The sequence below is a fragment of the Eufriesea mexicana genome, unplaced genomic scaffold (assembly GCF_001483705.2).
Source record: "Eufriesea mexicana isolate 0111107269 unplaced genomic scaffold, ASM148370v2 scaffold202, whole genome shotgun sequence".
In the NCBI taxonomy this organism is placed as follows: Eukaryota; Metazoa; Arthropoda; class Insecta; order Hymenoptera; family Apidae; genus Eufriesea; species Eufriesea mexicana.
Window position 1 is genome coordinate 95,064 of NW_016908372.1, and position 22,150 is coordinate 117,213.

The 22,150-nt window shown below is 34.3% G+C and overlaps 2 protein-coding genes across 4 annotated transcripts; one reads left to right on the forward strand and one right to left on the reverse strand.

Moving 5' to 3' along the window:
- Nucleotides 1-13,239: 13,239 nt before the first annotated feature.
- LOC108555622 (venom acid phosphatase Acph-1) lies at nucleotides 13,240-16,869 on the reverse strand. 3 transcript variants are annotated; one of them, XM_017911392.1, is made up of 7 exons: nucleotides 15,748-15,768; nucleotides 15,530-15,582; nucleotides 15,021-15,125; nucleotides 14,676-14,941; nucleotides 14,382-14,538; nucleotides 13,902-14,231; nucleotides 13,240-13,544 (listed from the first exon to the last, which is right to left on the reverse strand). In XM_017911392.1, the coding sequence occupies exons 1-7, from the start codon at nucleotides 15,749-15,751 to the stop codon at nucleotides 13,347-13,349; spliced, it is 1,113 nt and encodes a 370-aa protein (XP_017766881.1). In that variant the 5' UTR covers nucleotides 15,752-15,768; the 3' UTR covers nucleotides 13,240-13,346. The 3 variants fall into 3 exon arrangements, with proteins under 3 accessions (XP_017766881.1, XP_017766879.1, XP_017766880.1); XM_017911391.1 differs by lacking the exon at nucleotides 15,748-15,768 and adding an exon at nucleotides 16,673-16,869 and having other exon boundaries at nucleotides 13,241-13,544; XM_017911390.1 differs by lacking the exon at nucleotides 15,748-15,768 and having other exon boundaries at nucleotides 15,530-15,694.
- Nucleotides 16,870-19,575: 2,706 nt separating this feature from the next.
- On the forward strand, nucleotides 19,576-21,636 carry Cpsf73 (cleavage and polyadenylation specificity factor 73). Its single transcript, XM_017911396.1, has one exon. It carries the CDS (start codon nucleotides 19,576-19,578, stop codon nucleotides 21,634-21,636), a length of 2,061 nt encoding a protein of 686 aa, XP_017766885.1.
- Nucleotides 21,637-22,150: the final 514 nt, after the last annotated feature.

The following is a 22,150-nucleotide window of genomic DNA, read 5'->3' on the forward strand; positions in this document are numbered from 1 at the left end:
TTTCATCGGTTTTTCGATCGACGAATATTCGGCTGAAAATTGATCACCGGTACGTTCTTGCGAGCTTGCGAAAATCGTAGCTTCGCGAAATGTCTCTTCGCAGACAAGAAATAATTGAAATTTTTCATCGTTGAAATAAATTATAAAATAAAGTGAAACATTATATCTTCTCTTCGAAACTTGGAATTTTCTTATCAGAAAACTACTACTCTCGGAGTACTCTCATGGATAAAACGATTAAATGAAATTCTACTGACACGCGATGAAAATAATATTTCAGTATGAGAAGGAATATAAAATACATACAAGTGAATGTTTATGTTATAATAATTATTTGTATATTACTCTGTATAAGGTTTTCTCACATTCTAGGATTCTACAAATAAGGAACGTAACATACGTACTTATCGTAGGGGTACCGAGAGATGTGAAACAACGTCGGAAATTTTGATTATTGGCATAAAGATTACACCATGATATGTTACGTGAAATGTAAAATTATATCGCGAGGTATATAATTTAATAAGAAAAGACCGTCATAAATCGCATGTTGGTTTACGAGTGACGATATCGCGTAAAAGCTGAAGTAGATAGAGAAATTGCTATTAACCCGTTTGGTCCACGTACAAGTTGACCGCGAAGAACTGATATTTTTCATGGTAACTTTGGCACAATATTTTGTGCACCGCAACGTTGCTTAATAAATATAAAATATGCAGAGTGCGTTACAAACTTGCCGCGGCACTGTATAACCGGAGTAATTATTATTAAAATTCCTTGCATTAAAAATTCTATTACATGGAAAAAGTCATAACTCAAACTACGAATTATTATTCTACTTTGTATGTAAAAAATCGTTGTCCTTAATTCTACTGCGCATTAAATAATAATGCTTAGACTGGCAATAATATTAATAAGAATAAATGCACGAATAAAAATTTATCACCAGACGTTCTTTCAATTTTAATAAGATACTCCATTTTTTTCCTTTTTCTTTCTTTTTTTTTCTTTTAGAATTGAAGAATGTTTCGCTGGTACTTACTTTTCAGAAATACAAAAGGTCACTGAATTTGTAGATTAAATAAAGACAATTTGTAGGTGAAGATATACAGATAAACGCACGCAGTAGAAGAGGTTCGTGATTGATCAGACGCCTACTTCGGTATACATAATATCTCATACCCTGAGAGACACGTCATTTCTCCAGCAATATTTACAACATATGCAAATATATTTGCACTATTAACGCATATTATTGCCTGAAAATTAATCACTACGCTCGTACTTAAAATTCTACGATAAATAAAACAAAGAGATAACAATAAAGAAAGGATATACCTGAAATATCGTATATCGCGAGTAATCGTTATTCTCTTTTATAAAAATGAACAAATTATCAAGGGGAACTTATTATTCGAGGAATTTACTATTAATTCACTATTTTCAGGTGGAATTTCGTGGAGATAATTCACCCACCGTGATATACGCTAATATCGAGCGTTGTAAGAGATCAAGATACATACGAAAGCAAGTACGGAGCAACCTAAGCATATTTCAAAGACGGAGAAGGAACGAATAATGGCGCTCATGGGAAGAAGAACAGTACGTGGCTCGCCGCGTACGATATAGTCGGGACATAATGGTTGGGGTAGCGAGGTTGGTGGGGTTAGCGCCGGGGTAGGAGGCTACAGAGATCGGTACAAAGCTTGCTAATGGACGTCCATTGCTCCCGTCAAAGATACGTCTACTTATCAGCTTAATGCGCACGCATGTAAAACAGCAAAAGTAACGAAAGGAAAAAAGGAAAATGGGACGAGAGCCAACCTGCAATTGGGATATACAGCTCTAACTTGACGTCATGCATCCCAATTCGCAATAAGGAAATGGCAAGGGAAATTTCCATATATTTCCAAGTGTCTCGTTAACATAAACATGGTCATACGCTCACTGACAAATGCGAGGAAATATAATAACGATTTGCGAATTTTTATATGTTCTTTGTCTTCACAAGTACATAGATTAACCCCTTGGGCTACGATTTAATTATGAGAAATTATACTCCGAAGTAATATTTTATTTTAATTAACAGCTATGTACCTATTACGTTCACGATAAAATTAGATAAAAATTTTACAAATTCCTCGAATTTTCTGCGAAATATAATTGTGGTCGCGTCAAATCCCGAGGTTTGACATGACGAATTAGACTCACCGGTGTAGCTCAAAGGGTTAACTTTTGTCAGTAAACGTATACGCGATAAAAAAGATTTATTCAGTCATACTATAATAGTATTATCTAGAAACATATAATAGCATACTTAAATAATAATGTTCAACGTGTGAGAAAAATAACCAAATTTCTTTATATTTTTAATAACCGTGAAGACGAAAGGTCCGAAATCGATAACTCTGATTTCCTGCTACTTACTTTAATGCGATCGAACGAAAAAGTCTCCCGCGACAGAAAGAATTATTACAGCTGAAAATGAAGATGGTCACAGTGGTCGAATAAATTAGAAATAAAATTCATTTCCAATTTTTCCGGCCACTGTAACCGTCTCTAATACCAGACTATTCAAACTCTGCTTACCTAACATCGGCAGGAAGATTTTTGCAAAAGATGGCAGTTCTCTGCTCGATCTCCCTCGACTCCTTAATCGACGTTAAACCTCGATATCCGATACGATAAACGCGAGGTAGGTTGGAATGGAAAGTCAATCGGGAAAAAAATGTGCTGCGAAACTTCATTGCCGACCGAAGCAAAGTGGTTGGTCATGGAGTAGCGGGCGAAACGGAAGTCTTGGGGGTGGAAGAAGTTGGGTGGCAGGGCGAAGAAGAGAGAGAAGAACGTGTTGGTGGAAATGCCCGACGACGAGGCTGGCAAACGGCGGAAGAGAAAAGAGACGGAGAAAGGAGAAAGCGGCGAAGCCCGCGCACAGATGCTGCGTGCTTCTCCATTTTGTCTTAACGCGGTGTATGCGGTTGCTAGGCAACAGCCCTTACGCTCCATTCATATATAATTCAGCAGCCAATGCGGGCCACGCGAGTCCGCACCCTCGCTCAGTCATTCGGCTCCGCTCCGCTCTGAAACGCTGAAACAGTGGCTCCGCGGTTATACAGCGCACGCACCTTCGCGTGCACGCATATTCCTTCTTCTTCCTCTCTCTGCCTACCTTTTCCCTTCCTTTCCGTTCAACCGCTTCCGCTTATTTCACCCTTAACTCGCCCTTACGCTCTCTCCGACCCCGCCGCGCCGTCACTCCATCGCCAACAGCGTTCACGGTCTTGCTTTATGCACTTTTCCACGGTTTACGATCTTAGACAATACCTCCCTTCTTTTTACCCGGCTCCATCGTCCGCGATATTTATTGTCTTGCGTCTTTTCAAGATGGCCGAATGTGGCTACTCCTAGGCCTCTTTTCGCCTATCTCGCGTTCCGTGGACAGTACACCGTGTGGCGCAGTTCAGCAAACACGTCAGGGCAATTATCTTGAATTTTTTGTCAAATTCAAGATCAAATTTCAACCTTATCTTTCATTCTTTTTCGATTATTTAATGAATCGTGTTTGAAAAGTATTTGGTATCGTAGTGTCTAATAAGTGTCTATTGATTTTGTATCAATTAGTACGATGTATTTTAAAGATTTAGGATGTTAGGTACATATGCGTGTTAGTTATATTTCTTAGGTATTACGCAAGTTTATTCTTGCATATTAATCTAGAAAAGGGTGTCTTGCACGGGAGATTACGTTAAACGAGTAAACGCATTTAAATCTTGTCAACGAAAGAGATATTACCTAGACTAGTTGATTTATTAAAGGTAGATTTGATGATTCCTTACGTCTGGGGAATACGTTTGAAAAATTCGTAGAGTTTCTATTTTCATGCCTGTTAAATACGACAAATATGCGGCATTGATAAATTTTCGTTAAAAGTTCGTATTACACCTGGATTGCATAAATTCACTCGCACTAACCTCGATCATGCGTTATGATATTCGAGAAATCTAAATTCGCATTTCGGGAATAAATTCGCTCGTGCTAATTCTTGATCTAATTTCAACGCAAACAGTGTAAACGTATTGCAAACATCTCGCAATACGTCGTATTGTAAATAGCCGAACTACGCGAATATTCTGCACGCAGACACGAGCCAGGTATTATAAATATCTCAAACACCGTGTTTCCCGTGGGGTTCGTAGAGACATCTATTACAAATAACTTTCGTTCAAAACACATTCGCGAACGTTTAACAAATCATTATTTAAACGGGCAACGGTTAATTCAACGTTCAACCACCGACTAATTCGACCGTTGCAAGTACAAGCATCGAAGAAATCCGACAGTTGGTACCTCTCGTAGAGCTTTTAAATGTACCAAGCGACGCGGACTCGTCGAAGCGAATGAGAAAATTTTTCCCGGAAAAAGGGTAAGAAAATAGCGGAACGAGGAGAAATGCGAGCAACGTCTGGCAGTTCGACTCGTCTACGTACCAAGCGACGCGAACTCGTCGAAGCGAATGAGAAAATTTTTCCCGGAAAAGGGTAAGAAAATAGCGGAACGAGGAGAAATGCGAGCAACGTCTGGCAGTTCGACTCGTCTCGTCACCGCGAAGCTAGGCTCTTCTTCCGTCATTACGCATCGATCGTGACGGCAAGTGCGAGGAGCGTGGAAGCACGTTGACAATTGTCAGCAGAGAACGCAGGATTGCATAGGGAATGTAAGGGATAACTCTGTGCAGGGTTTGTCGGCTCGTGACAGAAAGGGTGGACAAGCGGGTTAGAGGGTGGGCTTCGATGCCGATGAAGCCGGTTCAATGCGTGCGTCGAAAAAGACTTTAATCCGAGCGTCAACAGAGGTATTACCGCGCATCGCTGGCTCGACTCTTCTCATCCCTTCATATTCCCACCTCAACTCCCTTTAACCCCGACCATTGGCCACAGTATGGAGGCTAGCGAGCGAAGCGAGGAGTTGCCGTCCCCAGCTCACTCGCCTCATGCCGTATTCATGGTTCATTATCATAGCGAATCATGGCCCATCAGCTTTTGATTGTCCGCCAGCGTTGTTAGTCCTAACTAATGCGACTGCAGTGACCACGATACCGAGGACGTCCGGAATGTTGTATTAGAGGATAAGCATCGTCCTTCCCTCACGATTATTACGTCTTTCCGCGCTTCACGACTTTGCCCGCTTTCTTTTTAATTACACCGTACACGTCTGTTACTTTTTTCCACTTTCTCCCTCCCCCTTCACCCCCCTTTGCCCCCCTTTTCCCGTCGTTTCTCTTTTTCCTCGCATTTTTTCCTCGCTTCCGCTTTTCGGACACGACGCCAAATACTTTCGCGCTCAGGGTAAACCGTTTTGTGTCCTAGGACGTCGACGTGGAAGAAGGAAGACCGGTGTGGCTGCAGAGAAGTAAGAAACGATTCCACGACCTGTGAACGACTTCCTGCCAGAGTTGCTGACGCTTCTTCGCCGTTTTAGGGCCAGGTTTGCGTGGCTCGGTTTTTGGAACATCGCCTGGAGTGAATTTGCTTCTCGAGTTTGGTCACCTTTTATTGGCAGCTTCGTATTTTACGATTTTCCATACCATGTCTTCTTCGCCACGGTGCACCTGCCTAATCGATATTTCTATATTAACTCGCGCAGATTGTATCCGATGTCTACGTAACGATCAACTAGGTATTAATCTTCCAAGTATGCGGCTGTAGTACATTTCAATCTGCTCGATTATCTTATAAATTTCGAAATCTCGATCGAATTGAGTTATAGGTAGCAATCGACTCGTTGGTAATTGATATCGTTCATGTTAATAACTATTTACTTAAGTAAAATTTCAATAATTTTTTAGTCCGTTAAATGGGTAATATTTCACTGCGATTATATAGGATTTATTATCTTTAATCATTTTCGCGAAGGAAATCAATGCGCCGTGAATGCTGCAAAACTACCTTTCGCTATTTGCGTCTCTATTCGGGATACCGTGTTCTCGGGTTTTCGAATTTTTAACGCGCTCGCCCAATACAAAAGATATTCGTTATATTTAAAAGTAAATTCCTTCCATGGTATGGCAGCGACTGCCGATTTGTAATTCACTTACAGGACGAAGTAACCCCGTTTCTATTTAATAACGAGAACCATTTACATCGTATATTCTTCTGATATCGCCCGAATACGGATCGCGTGGCTTTAGAAGCAGGATCTTCTTCAATAAGTAACATGTTTCTTCAGCATCGTGTTCGATAAAAGGATGCAGCCATAAAATCAAACAGAAAATTTTCTTTACTTCTATACATTATGCCGTTCTATGTACATTATTCCCCTGATTCCCTTCCTCCTCTTTCGAGCACCAATCCTCGAGTTTCCTAACATTTTAAGACGCGTCATATTATTCCTGACATCTCGAAAAATTCTAATTCATTTTTCCACGGTATTAAATTTAATTTAAAACCAGCTACTCATTTATTTTCTATAGGAAATAATTATTATTTAGTTAGTTGGTATTTTCAATGAAGATATACTTCATTGACCAAACAATCGATCATGACTGTATACGTATAAAATTCGAATAAACGAAAGCCGAAAGTCGCAGATAGAAAAATTAATTGACACGAGAAATGTTTGAAAACGGAGTGTCAAAGGCGACAAAAGCCTCGGATGCAGAATTTTTCATCCAAAGTTTAATGGAAATCCTTAATGGTCGGTGATATAGGTCGCGGTGGATTTAACGTTAAACATCTGCGTCTCGGGGTGATAAAATAATTTTCGGAAAACGGGGTAAACGTTGGAAATTGTCGATCATATATCGCACGTGACATGCCGCGTGAAGTCGCCTGGTTAGGCGATCTAACTAAGTTGGCACCTCGGACGGACGCCAAACGACCTTTTCCTCTCTGTCTCCCATCACTGCACCTTGACTCCTGCTCGACCACAGTTTCCCATTAAGTATTCACGTTGAACCCAATTTGCGTGCAAGGAGCGTTCTAGGAGACTCAGACCGCGGTACCATTTCGAATTCGACGAATTCGGAAAAAGAGCAGCTACGGAAGCCTTTTTGGTAACCATCTACCGTTTGTTACCGGAGACAGACAAAGGGTATCGGAAAATTCTGCATCGGGTATCGATTGGAGCTTACATGGACAAAGCGATAAGACAAAGTTTTCGTAACGTCATCCCGAATGATTTACGTATTTTCTTGTTCATGGGTAAATGTAAATTTTGTGGTAATGGTTGTCAGAATGTTTCGTGTAAGTGTGAGGAATGTTTGTGCGGAAGAATGTACGTGTGTAACGAGTATAACAGAGTCGTGAAAAACAATTAGTTGATGAATGAGAGTCATCAGAAATAGACGTTGCGTGTGAAAGAATCCTGAATAGATTATATCGCAGTGAGAAGCGAATTTATTTTATGTGATTTAATTACAATTTATTTACTCACAAATTTTGTATTTTAACGAAAGAGGTATACGCTCCTTTAGGCTTATTCGAGGGGTAGAACGAGTTGCTATTTTATCGTAGAAAATGTTCGAATTAGTAAAGCGAAATAAAACGAAATAAAAATGAAAATCTTCGAAGTTTGGTTAGATTGGAACAAAAATCTTAGCTTCCGGAAGATTATATTTAACGAAGTGTTTGTAATTATAATTAAGAATTATAGATTGGTTTCTATTATAGCAGACAGAAGCAATTTGAAACTGTAAGAAGTATTTTTGCTTCCTAAAGCAAATAGGTTAGTTCTATTATAGCATAGAAATTCTTGAGAATTTCACCGGAAACGTAATTATATCGTAAAATATTTTTAGAAGAGAATTTGGGATTGCGAAAAGAATTTATCGATATCGGGAATTTTATTTTCTAATTCTAAATTTATTTGAACGGAATGGAATTGAAATTTAAAATGAACGGAATTGGGGAATAATAATTCTCGTCGTAAAAATTCTGCTGGAAATTCTACATAAAACATGACTCTTGCCGATATACACAGCACGTATTCCATATAACGGCTGATTGAACATTTTCCGTCTAAAATGATATCCAGCTGCAGTTTTAGTCTGATTTCTGATGCGAGAGAATTCGAGAGCAGGGATTTTCCTCGTTCATCCCACTCGAATCTGCGCTCGAAGAACGTCCCTAATGGGAACGGGCAATGGGTTGGGATGGGTTGACAATCCTCTAATTACTTTAAAGTAGTTTTCGATTCTCCAAGCACCGTCACGGTTATCGAGGGTTGCAAGCCAGCAATTTCAGTGTCCTTTGAACGAAATCTTAGTTGTGCATCTCACAGTACCCCGAGTTACATTTGCAATTTTAGTCGTCAAATATTTAACAATTTTATTACTTCGCTTGCTTCTATTCTGCCAACTTTAAATTTCGCGTAGCGCAGTTAACGTCAATTCTATCTTCAAAACTTATCCATTACCATTTACAATTTTACCACGTTGCGATTGCATTTTGATACTTGAAAGTTTCAAACAAAAATGATTCTTAAAATCCTCCAAATTCGCGCAATTTTCTGTAACTTGACGAGCTTGGAATTATATCTAATAACTCTGAGAAATGAAATATTAATTTAAAAGGAAGAATTAAAAAATTCATTCTCTAGAGTAATACGCGTTCTCGTTTAAAGCAACGGTATTGTCATAAATTGGAAAAGAAGAGATTGAAGTCTTCGAACATTAAAAATTCGCGGATACGAATCGATGGAGCGAAAGAAATGGTCCCTTTGCAAATTATCGACAAGGCAGCTCTTCGACTTTCGAGATGCAGCCACCGCGTAAATTTATGTTCAACGAGAGCATAAAGGTGTGACAAGAAATGAGTTCCGAGACCTTGACTTAAATGGAGGCGAGCGTACGGGTAGTTGCTGCTATTCGTTGATTATTTATTCAAAGGGTATTACGGGCTCCACTAATTATAATTTATATCGTGGCAGTAACAACATCACATCGACCATACAGCTTCAGATGTGGCACCATGCACGGGAAAGTGCTAGGAAAACTTTAGAAACGTCGTGTATGGTAGTTGCACCTTTATTTATAAATATCTCCACGCATTCTGCAAATGAATTTCGCGCATTAAATTGAAATAATTCCTGTTAAGATAGTGGATAACGATTTTTACTCGTTCATAGCTATCTCTATATCGATTTTCATAAAAAGTAGTATCACGTGCATTAAATTGTGTTTAACATCGTGTCTCTTTTACATATAAAATTCTATCGATACGATCAGGTTGATATCTCTAATTTCTCTCCTCTAATGTCCCTTTATTCAACGCTATTAGCTCGAATAAGTGAAAGAAATATGCAATTCACCTTCACGCGTCCAAATTGCGCAGGGAAGTCCCAAATAAAGGAAAAATTAAATTCTTTAAAAAATAAAGTCGAGTAACAATAAAAGAAATACAATTCTTCCCAAAATACACTAATCTTCCGCACTTCCAAGTGATTCAAGAAATCAAAACTCAGGCAACAAATAAACACGCGAATTCTTTCAAGGATAAATGATATTCCTAAAAATTCAATTCCCAGATAATAAAGGAAAATAATTTTTCCAAACTCGCGTGATCTTCCGCACCTTCGAGTTACCCAAAAACTGAGATTCCAAATAAGAAGAAAACGGCCGAAACGATCGTCGATCTCCCTAATCCAACTCCTAAGGTTTCACCGTCGATCATCTGCCTAATCTTGCACGCGCGACGCGACAGGAAATATTCGAAAAGGTAATGGAAATGGAAGGGAAATGGAACAAATTCGCCTTCGGCTGGAAACACGAAAATCAGTCTCGGCATGTAGCTTGATTTCGTTCGAGCCTCACATAGGTAGACACAGAGAATGTGACAGGCACGAGAGCCAGGAGCATGTACAGCCAATCAGCGGTTTTTCCTAGACTGGCTGTCATTCAGTCAGCCAAGTGGAAGGACAGGAACGGCTTGTGGTTCGGCTTTGGCATTATTCATTATGCAGCTCACAACACGCCGTCACCTGCCACCGCAGTCCTACATACACAGTCAGCCTGCCATTGACCACACACGTGTACCTATGTCTACGTACGTGTATCTGCTATATTAGCTACATCTAGCAAGAATATTCCTTTTGTTTCCCTTTTTCGACCACCGTTCTGACTCCCACTCACACGAGTCACCGTGGCACACCGTATTTCCGCGAAAAATCGGTCAAAAATCAAAATGACGGTGTCCATCGTCGTGGAACGACGCTTTTAGAATAACTGCTGGATGGCAGGTGATCACGAAGGTTCGATTCGTGTGCTTGTTGGGTAAGCGCATAGAGAAGTTCATGATGCCGATCTTCTCCTTTGTGTGGGATACATTTACATCGCGACAGTCTTGGCTGGACTTTGGAAAAGCCATTAGACCGAGACTGCGTGTATTTAAAGATTCGAGGGAATATTTGGAACGAATACCTGAGGTGGAAATAGAAATATTAACCACGATACGTCTTACCGCCTCGAACGCTGGTTAAAGATACGTAAAATGAGAAACGTTCGTATGGTAATAAATTATCTATAAATATTAAAAGTGGAACAAGCACCTGGTACGAAAAGTGTAAAAATCTTCAACAGGGTTAACGTGGAATAGGATATAATTAAAAAAGGATATTAACGAGGTACGAATGTTATTTGCTTGGTATTTTGTAGATACATGTGTATCTATTTCTCATAGTATACTGAAATCGTTGTTATCTTCGCGTTTGTCAAACCTGATTAAAGATTGTAACAAATTTATGAACCTAATCGATTAGAGACTTGGTATAAATTGGATATGTTATTTTGTAATTTTGTGTGTACGATATTTTGCGTGTGTGACGAGAATACTTGAAAAGTATCTCAGGAATGTGCGATATGTGCTGATAACTATTAAGATAAACAAAGTCGTGGATTTTGCTTTAAGACAATATAACGAAACTTGACGTAATTATGGATTCTACATTTTACCATTTCGCAAAAGTGAGTTTACATTTTTGATGTAAGAATTAAATAACTGTATTAGAGCAAAACGTATCCTTCATTTTCTATCTTACACTCGTCTTACTAGCAACATATTCTTTCACTTAAAAGCCATTTACATTCGAAAGCTATTCAATTTCCCTTTGATTCGCAAAGTAATTCAATATTTTCTTCTTTCTCGCCGATTATCCGAATAGATTTGTCTCCCGACCTACTTGGACACTCAATTATATCTGTAATAAACCTAATTGACGAGTGAATCAAATTTTTAAATGTATTCCTTCCTTGCACCAGACTGCACCGGACTACTAACACCTTCTAAATTCAGCCACAAGAACTCAACCAGCTATCCAACATACCCAGAATCCTTCCTAGACGACCATTGAACCATCTTCCACTGCTTTTTCAGCAATAGCGATAGATCACCACTGATGGTAGCAGCCGAAATTGACTAAATCAGAATTTTCCATAAGCTGATTGACGTATGAAAGAATGGTAAGCCGTGGAACGGATAGGTGGCCCGGGGGGAGGTTGGATAATAGGCAGAAGCACCGGTCGGATCGGTAGCTTGCAGCACTGACAGCGCCTCCCTGTTCCGATTCCAGTGGCAATATGTTTATACTAGACTGATAATGAATTCATGCTGTGCACGGGGCAAGCTACTTGTGAACAGGTTGCAGCAGCATTACAGATCGGATCGCGCAGATGCTCTTTTGTCGGCAGATGAGTGAGAGCCCAGGGGATGGCGGTGGATGATATCAGATCTGTCGGGGTCGAGGCAAGAATCGAGGGAATCGAAGGCTTGCTGCGTGTGTTCTGTAGGTGTGGCTGGATACGTGGAACGTGGACGCGCGTGTAGACGCGACCGGGAGATCCCACGGGTCCCAACGGGCAACCATCCTCGGGGCTTAATGACAATTCTGACTGTTCCATACCGCTCAAACGCTCGTTTGCGCTTGTTTGTATGTATTATGATCATTTGTAGTTAAGCCATGGTACTCGAGCTTTGACCCGATCGCGCGAATCGATCCTTCGCGATCAACCCCGAAGGTGGCACAGAGAGTGTACACATGTACGTATGTAGGTTGTCGTGCCGAATGAAACAATACTTTTCGCGTGAACACGAAATGGAACTGCTTTGTCGGTCTTCGCAGGAAATGCTCATTCGTGGAATGTCGCATCAGCCACCAGGTCGCAGGCTGAGCTCCGATAGCGTTCCATGTGCTCATGGGGATATAGTACATATCGATCAGCGTTGTCGATATACGCGGTTTGTAGGAATTTTTGTTTCGCGTTCGAGGCTCCTTATTTGAAACGCGAGGGGTTGAAGAATTCGATGAATCGAATGGGATAGTTTAGTCGATTTGCACGTGTCTGTTAGGCTGGTACAGGTGATTCGGTAGATCAGAGTGTGGCTTTGAAGTAGCGAATAAATAAATGATGTTGGAAAATTGTAGATAAAGGACATGAAGATGATGATAATGTAAACGTAATAATAGAAACTAATGTAAATAACATCGATACTCCAGTATGGAAATACTTGGCGGATAATTTAGTGGTAACGATAATATAAATTTTTCATTCTGTTAATTTTAGGATTGAAAATGCATAGGTAACAAATTAAACGAATTTTTAATTGAATCGAATATTGTACAATGAATATTCCATGATATCAATGATGTTTTTAATTATTACTTTTGAGAAATATTTCAAAAAGTATGAAGTGTCAATAAAAATATTTCTGACTTTTTTTTAATTTAGGGAACTATAAGAGATATTGATAATAATATTGAATTTTCAAGCTAAATAATATTGGTTTCCGGTGTGAAATTTTTATAAAATATTATATAGTCAAGAAATTCCTTTATTATCAATAGTGGATACTTTATTAACTATTAGAAAAAAATAACTTAACTATGTTTTCATAACATTTGTCGGTAACAAGTACGAATTACCATTAATAGGTAAGATAAATTGTACTATCGTATCGTAGATGAGGTATAGAAACAGACGACTTCGTCTGTGATTGTATATTTACTTATCGAACTACAAAACAAATTATGAACAAAGTCATAAACCTATGATGTATAAGAAAAAGCTAAATTGAAATTTTTTTCTCAAATTATGCAACTGTTAAATATGTACTGACTATTATCGTTAACTTTTACTATACGCAATTGTTTGTCCAATAGAATTTAAAATTTCCAGCCTTATTACGTACATCCAATAGCTAAATTTATCTACTCTCGATACATGTTATCAGTTTATGATAACACCTGTTAAATAATTTTCCATGTTTTATCGTAATCACCGAATATAAATTTTGCGTCACAATTATATTTTAACAAATTGAATCCTAAGATGCATTAATGCACGAAATTAATATTTAATTGAGATTAAGTCTTTCTTCGTATAGTTGTCGTAAGTCTTCTTTAGATAAGTGATCCCATTTGTGGTAAACTTCTTCATTCGTCGGAAGTACGTCTTTTACGATATCTAAATATTTTTCCATTGGACAAATTTCCTCATTTCCAGGAATTTTATAAACTTTCAATTCTTCGGTAGCTCCACTCCAATACAGCATCTAAAAAATCAAAGTAATATAATGTAAATAATTACGTATTTAATAATTGAAATTAATTAAGTATTAATAGAGAGCATAATGCTTTACTCGAACAAAATGAAATATCATTTTAAAAAAAAATTATTCATGCAAATAATCATGTATAATCAACTATGCCACGAATAATTACCGATATGGTACGAATACATTATACGAATAGGCTATTATCTTAATACCGCTTGTTTTACGAATTTCTGTTTCTTCTAGTTCGTGCAATTATTTAAGAATAAACTGTTAATACTGAAAGTACACTATAAATGAATACGTTTAATATTACTACACGAAGAGATGTATTAATAGATTATCGCGAATGGTTACCCTGATGTAGCTCTTGCCAGCTGAGTCCCTTAATTTTTCAAGTATAATCGCGCATCCGTATGGTGGCAGCTCAGGTTCGGGTAAATTTAGTGCTTTCGCAACAGCAGCGATATTCACTTCGTGTCCACTATACAAGTAAATTTTTCTTGGCCTGTCGCGCTTTTCGTTAATCTTGATATTGTCGATGAATCTTTTAATTAACGCGCCACCATTCAATCGTTTCAAAAACGGTGTGTACGAACGTATATCGTACTCGATCTTCACAGTGTCTTGGAGCTTCTTGTAAACCTCATCGGTACACCATTCTGGCAGAGGCAGATTCATGGCTTTCTACGAAACATATAAATTATTAATTTAAAAACTGTATTATATATTTCGTATTAAAAGTGAATTAAATTTTTTATTATTTTTATTTTAATCGTAGCGCATATTTCCTATAAAATTTTATAAATTCGTATTACGATAAATAATTTCTTGTACCTTTGCTGCGAGTTGATTGTACATTTCATACGATTCGTTTGTCGCAGTTACATTCTTGCCAGTCTTTTCGAAAAGAAGATCAAATAAATCTTTGTAAGGCGATACTCTTTTTAGAATTTCCTCCGTATTTCTCACTTCTTTAATAGCATTTATGTATCTGTAAACGGTAAAATATAGATCTTTTAATATCCATTAAATCAATATTTAATTGTCGTATATTTAATAATTTTACATAGGTGTACCTTTTCCTCCGCAATAAACACGAATAAATTCGTTATCGAGTGAATCACTTACAATGGAGACAAGTCGGGTTTCATCAGATCATCCACTTTCTCTGGCATATAATACGTTGGTATGGGTATCCATGACAAATTTTCATTCCACTTTTGCGTTGGAGCCGGGTGATAAAGAGCAGCTAACACCAATTGAAGGGACATTTTCGTTCGATCGTGATCCGAACTGAAGGCATATACATCACTTGGGTAATAAATATCACCTAAGAATTTATTATAGCGATCCCTTAACATTTTTCCAATCCGATACTCTCTCATTTTTCCTTCCTAAAAATAAATTACATCGATATTTTCATCTATATTTTCTTTCACGGCGTAACATTCGCATCCAATAATTATTACTTACGTTTGTCAACTGAGCAAGGCCCCAAGGTTCATAAATTGAAACGTTGGACAAATCATTCGGCGACAGTTCTTTTTCACGTGGTGTTCTTTCTCCATGTCTAAACAGCTGGTCAAAGTTTGAAAATTATAGATAACAAATATCGAAATTTGTAATAAAAAAACTTTCTCCGTTAATTTTTATATTATCGATCTTTTATTAATTAATATATTAATATCATATTTTGATTATTGATATTCCATTTTCTTATAATAATTTTATAACAGAAATACTATAATTTATATCAACGAAATAAACATTCGAGTCACCGATAAATTACTGATATTTAATGACGATTAAAATATTAATAATTTTAATTATTAATCATTAAAGATATTAATAATCTATTAATAAATTCGAAATCTGAAATAGACAAATTTTTAAGTAAACTCTAAGATATGTTCTGATTAAATTTGTTATCCTTTATAAAATAAATATTGAAAGTGAATTTAAATGAAAAAAATAATACTCACTACTTGTACCAGCTCCAAGTTGAGTTCCGTGTTTGCCAGTTGCAAGTATAAACCTAACACAAGAATGATTAATGTTAGAACTATTGTTAAACGAGACATGTTAGGCAGGAAAAAGAATGAATAAGATGAGAACTTTAAAATAACTGTGCTTGAACTGTTTGACTGAAGAACCGTAACTGTATGCGATATCTTAAAGCAACACTGGACATGCTACATACTCATGACCTTTACCGTTCCAGTTCGTCCACGCAACTGTTACATCAAGTCACGCCGTAATTGCCGTAAAAAGAAATAATATAGAAAGGTTTTAAATTAAGAAAAAATTGATCGTATCTCGTTATCCTTTTAGACAGTAATTACATTTTTCTTATAATTTTTCTTTATGCGTATTGGTAAAATTGTGAAATACGTGATAGAAAAATTTATTGTTTGTGTAGACAATTTAACTTAATGAAAGTATATCAAAAAGGAAATATAACAGTATATCAAATATATATTATCCATAAAAATGTATTTAAAAAATTATCGATGAATGCGAGAACTTATACATTTAGATAAAAAGATAAAAGTATTATTTACTTTAACTAGAATGAACAGATGATATCGTTATCGTTCATAGATATTATGAAATGAATTGATAAAGGTATCTTCAAAAATTTCTTTTCCTTTTTAGATAATTTCAAAAATATACTGCGTGAAATAAAAAATTAGCAAATAAAAATAACGATTACAAAATGTACAAAATGTAACATGTTATGTAATATATTCGTTCATTGAATTTCTTATAACAAGTTAGCTAACAAACTTAATCATAAATCTTATTATTTGTGAAAAAAAATAAGTCTAAAAGTCTAAAATGATAATTACTTTATAGAGATAAGAAGTATATCAAATAACATTTGCTTTAAAATTCTTTCGAAAATATACGGATATTCAAATTAATCCGCGGCAACCGCAGTGAATGTATTTATATGAATGCTGTATATGTAGTCTGTTATGTGAACTCGACATCACCATCTAGATTCTGTATCCACCAAGGTAGAGAAGAAAAATTATATAATCAACTACTGAGTGAAACGTAATGTGAAGTAGAAAAAAAGATACGATTGTAGAAATATAATGATACGTTTAAATTTTACTTACTCATATCAAACAGTGTCTTTTATTTTTATAGGCGAAGTGCAGTAAGATACCGTTACTAGATACATACAGTTAGAACTATTTGGTAATTATTAGAGAAGCACGTTGTCACGAGGAATAATCCGTTAAGCTACTAATATAATCCATGCTCCACATTACCACATCGCTACGCAATTGACAATGGATAGTAACAAATATATAAAAAATCCTGCGAAAGATTGAAATTATTTAAATAAAGCTTCAGTGTTAAAAATATTATTTAACGTAAAGAAAATATTATAAGTATAAAAAATTGAAATTTACATATAAATATTATGTAATTAATTATTATATTAGCTCGTATTTTTTTATTAAGAATGACAATAAGTTAATAGTATGTCAGATAATATTTTCTTGTATTACTCTTTTTTAGAGATAATACCAGCATAAGTTATTATATAATAAAATAAATATTTACAATCAGTAGATTAAAAATAAATAGAAAATTTTAAAAATTCGTATTTAATTTAATAAAAAATAAATCTGTTATCACGTCCCTTATTTTGACAATTTGAACTTTGTTTGCCTAGCCAAATAAACTCGCAATATATAAACAAAGTATACATAATAGTAAATGTTTTCAAATTTTCTTTATAACTGCTATACTTAAATTTTGTGTACATTTTTCGTAAAATAAATAAATAAATATTTATACATTTTATTTTTGTAATCTTTTTATACAATAAAAACATTTTTATTTTCTAATATGTGAATATGAATAGTGATAAATCTTATTTTCATGTTATTTCTATATAATTTGTGTAATTTTTAATATTACCTCTAATATTATATGCATGTAAAGATTAAAATATGTAATATTTTTATACGAGTAGATTTCGTGATTGTTATAAAACACTTTATAAATTGTGATATGATATATTTTATGTAAATCTAATTTGGCGCGTTTTACAAGCATATACTTTTTCAAAGCGCCACCTTTTAATGATATTCTGAATTTTTCTTAGTCAAATGTGTTCTTATAATTAACGTATTCTTTTACATTACAAGTGCAAATTGGAAAAAGAATTATATAGATTAATTATTTTCAATAATTAAAAGATATGTGTATACAGTGTTGTAAGCTACGAAATATGGTTAAGTGTCATTAAAATAAACTTTTAAATATGTCATTTAGTACAATGCATAGTATTTATTTATTTATTTATTTATTTTTTTATGCATTACTACTTTTATTATCTTTCTAAATTTATATTTCATCTCAAGATTAAATCACATTGAAATAATATAAATTGTAATATACAAATTTTTGATCGAAATATATCTTTACAATAGTTTTAAAATTAATACTATTTGCACATAAAATTCTGTATTCGTATAAAATTACATATTACAATAATTCATTTTAGCGCGGAATAGAATTGAACGATTTCATCGGTATGCCATCTGTCGGCAATAACGAACCTAACGACAGTTGAAATTTGAATAGTGCGGAGAATTTTACATTTCGAGTGAAAAGTGAAATATTTGAATTATTTATGTGATTAAAGTAACTTTTTTCTGTACATTGTTTATAAAAGTTTTGTATCTTTATGGTCTGTTAAGTGTATATGTATTCAATAGACTTTTACCACGGGAAAATGAAAAATTCCATTTGGCGATTGTTAAGGTAGGAATTTTGTATCTAACTTACATTGTTCAAATATCCTCAATTTTACAATGCACTTATTTAATTAAAATTAGTTGATTATAGATTAGATATCTCTAAATTAGTTACTTATTTTATTAAATATGTTAAATAATTATACTTTTATTCCAATTTGAATAAATATATTATTAAAATTTAAAAAGGATTAATGTGAGGTAGACAAATTTCTAAACGTTAGAAAAGAAATGTGTTCGTCCATTATGGCGTCACTGTTACCACATATAGCTATGTAATTTATAGCAACAAATTAGTTCGTTTTTTTATACCGTGCAATTTTTAGTACAAAATCGTAGTACATATATACAAATATGTACCGATTTTAATTTAGGTAGATATGTAAATATTCTCATTTATTAGATATTAAGTATATATTGGATATTAAAATTTACAAATAATTGTGTAAAATATATCTTAAATAAATTTTCATAATTTTAAAATAAAGAATTTAATTTTACATAAAAAAGAGAATATCTTTTATTAGTTACTCTTTTTTTAATATCAAGTAAAATAAAGGTGATAGTATTAGGAAAAAATTCATTAACAATAAAAAAGGTTAATAATGTTTAAAATCATAGAACTATTAAATATTTTTGTTAAACAAGTTAAGTTTTCAAATATTTACATTTCTCATAAGCTATTTTATATATTATAAAATATACAGAACAATAGAATATATATATATTCGCATGAGAATAAATTTATTTTATACAAATATTGTACTTACGTTTTCGCATACAACATAGCGTCGCGCGTAAAACTGCGTGTTGAATTTTTCTGTACGAACACAACAGCATAGATCACGTTTTAAAAGTCGTAGTACACTAATTTAAATATTAATTTGATATTATATTTACGAAACGCGATTAGCAAAGCAAAAGATCAATTTATAGTAACTAATTTAATTGAAAATATCTTTCATACACTTTCATTGCAAAATCAAGAATACAATTTTCTAACCTCTACTACAGAGTTCATATTAGTTAGGTACATAAATCATTGAAGATTCATTTTTTCTTTTCGGTACAACGATAAGATATGTTTACATATACAATATCTATATACACAGTAAGAAATGCATGTCGTTTTATATAATATAATTATGCTGAGTTACATGTAGAAATATAATTTATGAATAAGAAACATGAGATTGTGAAAGTATACTTTTTTTCTATTGTGTATGATAATTATAATATTATAAAAAATGTCCGCGAAAAGAAAACCAGAAACTCAAGTACCAGCTGAAGAAAGTGATTTATTATCAATTAGACCACTTGGAGCTGGACAAGAAGTAGGAAGATCATGTATCATGTTAGAATTTAAAGGCAAAAAAATTATGTTAGACTGTGGTATTCATCCTGGTTTATCTGGCATGGATGCATTACCATTTGTGGACTTAGTAGAAGCAGATGAAATAGATTTACTGTTAATTTCACATTTTCATTTGGACCATTGTGGAGCTTTACCATGGTTTCTACAAAAGACCAGTTTTAAAGGACGATGTTTTATGACTCATGCTACGAAAGCTATTTATCGTTGGCTCTTATCTGATTATATTAAAGTTAGTAATATTGCAACTGAACAAATGTTGTATACTGAATCTGATTTAGAAACTAGTATGGATAAAATAGAAACTATCAATTTCCATGAAGAAAAGGATGTGTTTGGAATAAAATTTTGGGCTTATAATGCTGGTCATGTATTAGGTGCTGCTATGTTTATGATAGAAATAGCAGGTGTTAAAATTTTATATACTGGAGATTTTAGTCGGCAAGAAGACAGACATTTGATGGCTGCAGAAATTCCAAACATTCACCCTGATGTTTTAATTACTGAATCTACCTATGGTACACATATACATGAAAAAAGAGAAGATCGTGAAGGAAGATTTACTAATCTAGTTCATGAAATTGTTAATAGAGGTGGAAGATGCTTAATACCAGTGTTTGCATTAGGTAGAGCACAAGAGCTTCTTCTTATTTTGGATGAATATTGGAGTCAACATCCTGAACTCCATGAAATTCCAATATATTATGCTTCTTCTTTAGCAAAGAAGTGTATGGCTGTTTATCAAACTTATGTAAATGCAATGAATGATAAAATTAGGAGACAAATAGCTATCAATAATCCTTTTGTATTCAAACATATTTCTAATTTGAAAGGTATTGATCATTTTGAAGATATTGGACCATGTGTAGTAATGGCTTCTCCTGGTATGATGCAAAGTGGTCTATCAAGAGAATTATTTGAATCTTGGTGTACAGATGCAAAAAATGGAGTTATAATTGCTGGTTATTGTGTGGAGGGAACATTGGCAAAGACTATTTTATCAGAACCTGAAGAAATTACAACCATGTCTGGACAAAAGTTACCATTAAAAATGTCCGTTGACTATATATCATTTTCAGCACATACAGACTATCAACAAACTTCAGAATTTATACGTATTCTAAAGCCACCACATGTAGTACTTGTGCATGGAGAACAAAATGAAATGGGTAGATTAAAAGCTGCATTGCAAAGAGAATATGAAGATGATCCCAATACAACAATGGAGATACACAATCCTAGAAATACTGTTGCTATAGAGTTATATTTTAGAGGAGAAAAAACTGCTAAAGTAATGGGTACATTAGCAATGGAAACACCAAAACCAGGACAAACATTATCTGGAGTTTTAGTTAAAAGAAACTTCAATTATCATATGCTAGCACCTTGTGACTTATCAAAATACACAGATATGAGCATGAGTCAAGTTATTCAGAGACAGAGTGTATACTTCTCAGCATCATTACCAGTACTAAAACATCTCTTAACTCAAATTGCAGGAAATTTGGAAGTTGTAGATGATAAAAAGTTACGTGTTTTTAAAAATATTGATGTAACAATTGATGGAAAAATTGTTACTATGGAATGGGTTGCAACACCTGTAAATGATATGTATGCAGATTCTGTTTTAACTGCAATATTACAAGCTGAGATGATGGAACAACCACCTAAAATATTACCTGCACCTACAAAAATGGATCGAATGCATTTTAAAGAATGTTTGATAGAGATGCTTCAAGAAATGTTTGGTGAGGACTCTGTTCCCAAGATTTTTAAAGGAGAAAAACTGTATGTAACAGTTGATGGAAAGAAAGCACACATAGATTTATTAAATTTAGAAGTAACTAGCAAGGAAGATGAAACTTTTCAACAAATAGTACAAACAGCAGTAACAAAATTACATCAATCACTTGCACCTCCCTGTGATACAATTTAAAAAATATTTTTTTTAATTTACAAATAGAATATAATACTTCTAAAGTTATTATTACATATATTAATAGAAAATGTTGAATAACGAAGATTTTTATTTATTGTATGATGGTATTACACAATACAATCACCTATTCATTTTTATAACAATAATAACAATGATAAGTAGACATATAAAAACTAAATTATTATTTAAATATTTTTTATATAATATCCTTGAATTTTGTATCGTATGGATTAATACTTTTTATAATATTGTTAAAATATCAAAATTGTTTAAAAATTTATATTTAGTAAATAGTGTCTTATTACAAATATCTTTCATATTTAAATCCTATACCTAAGATAACTCCATTTAATTTTCTGAGGTACAATCATTAAGTATAAATTATTTATTTCATTTAAATATACAATTCATTTCATTATGTAAAAATTCACAATATTATACAATAACAATTACTTTTTAGAGTAAAAATCTGGAACATGATTGATTACATTTGGGTGTAAAAAAATATATA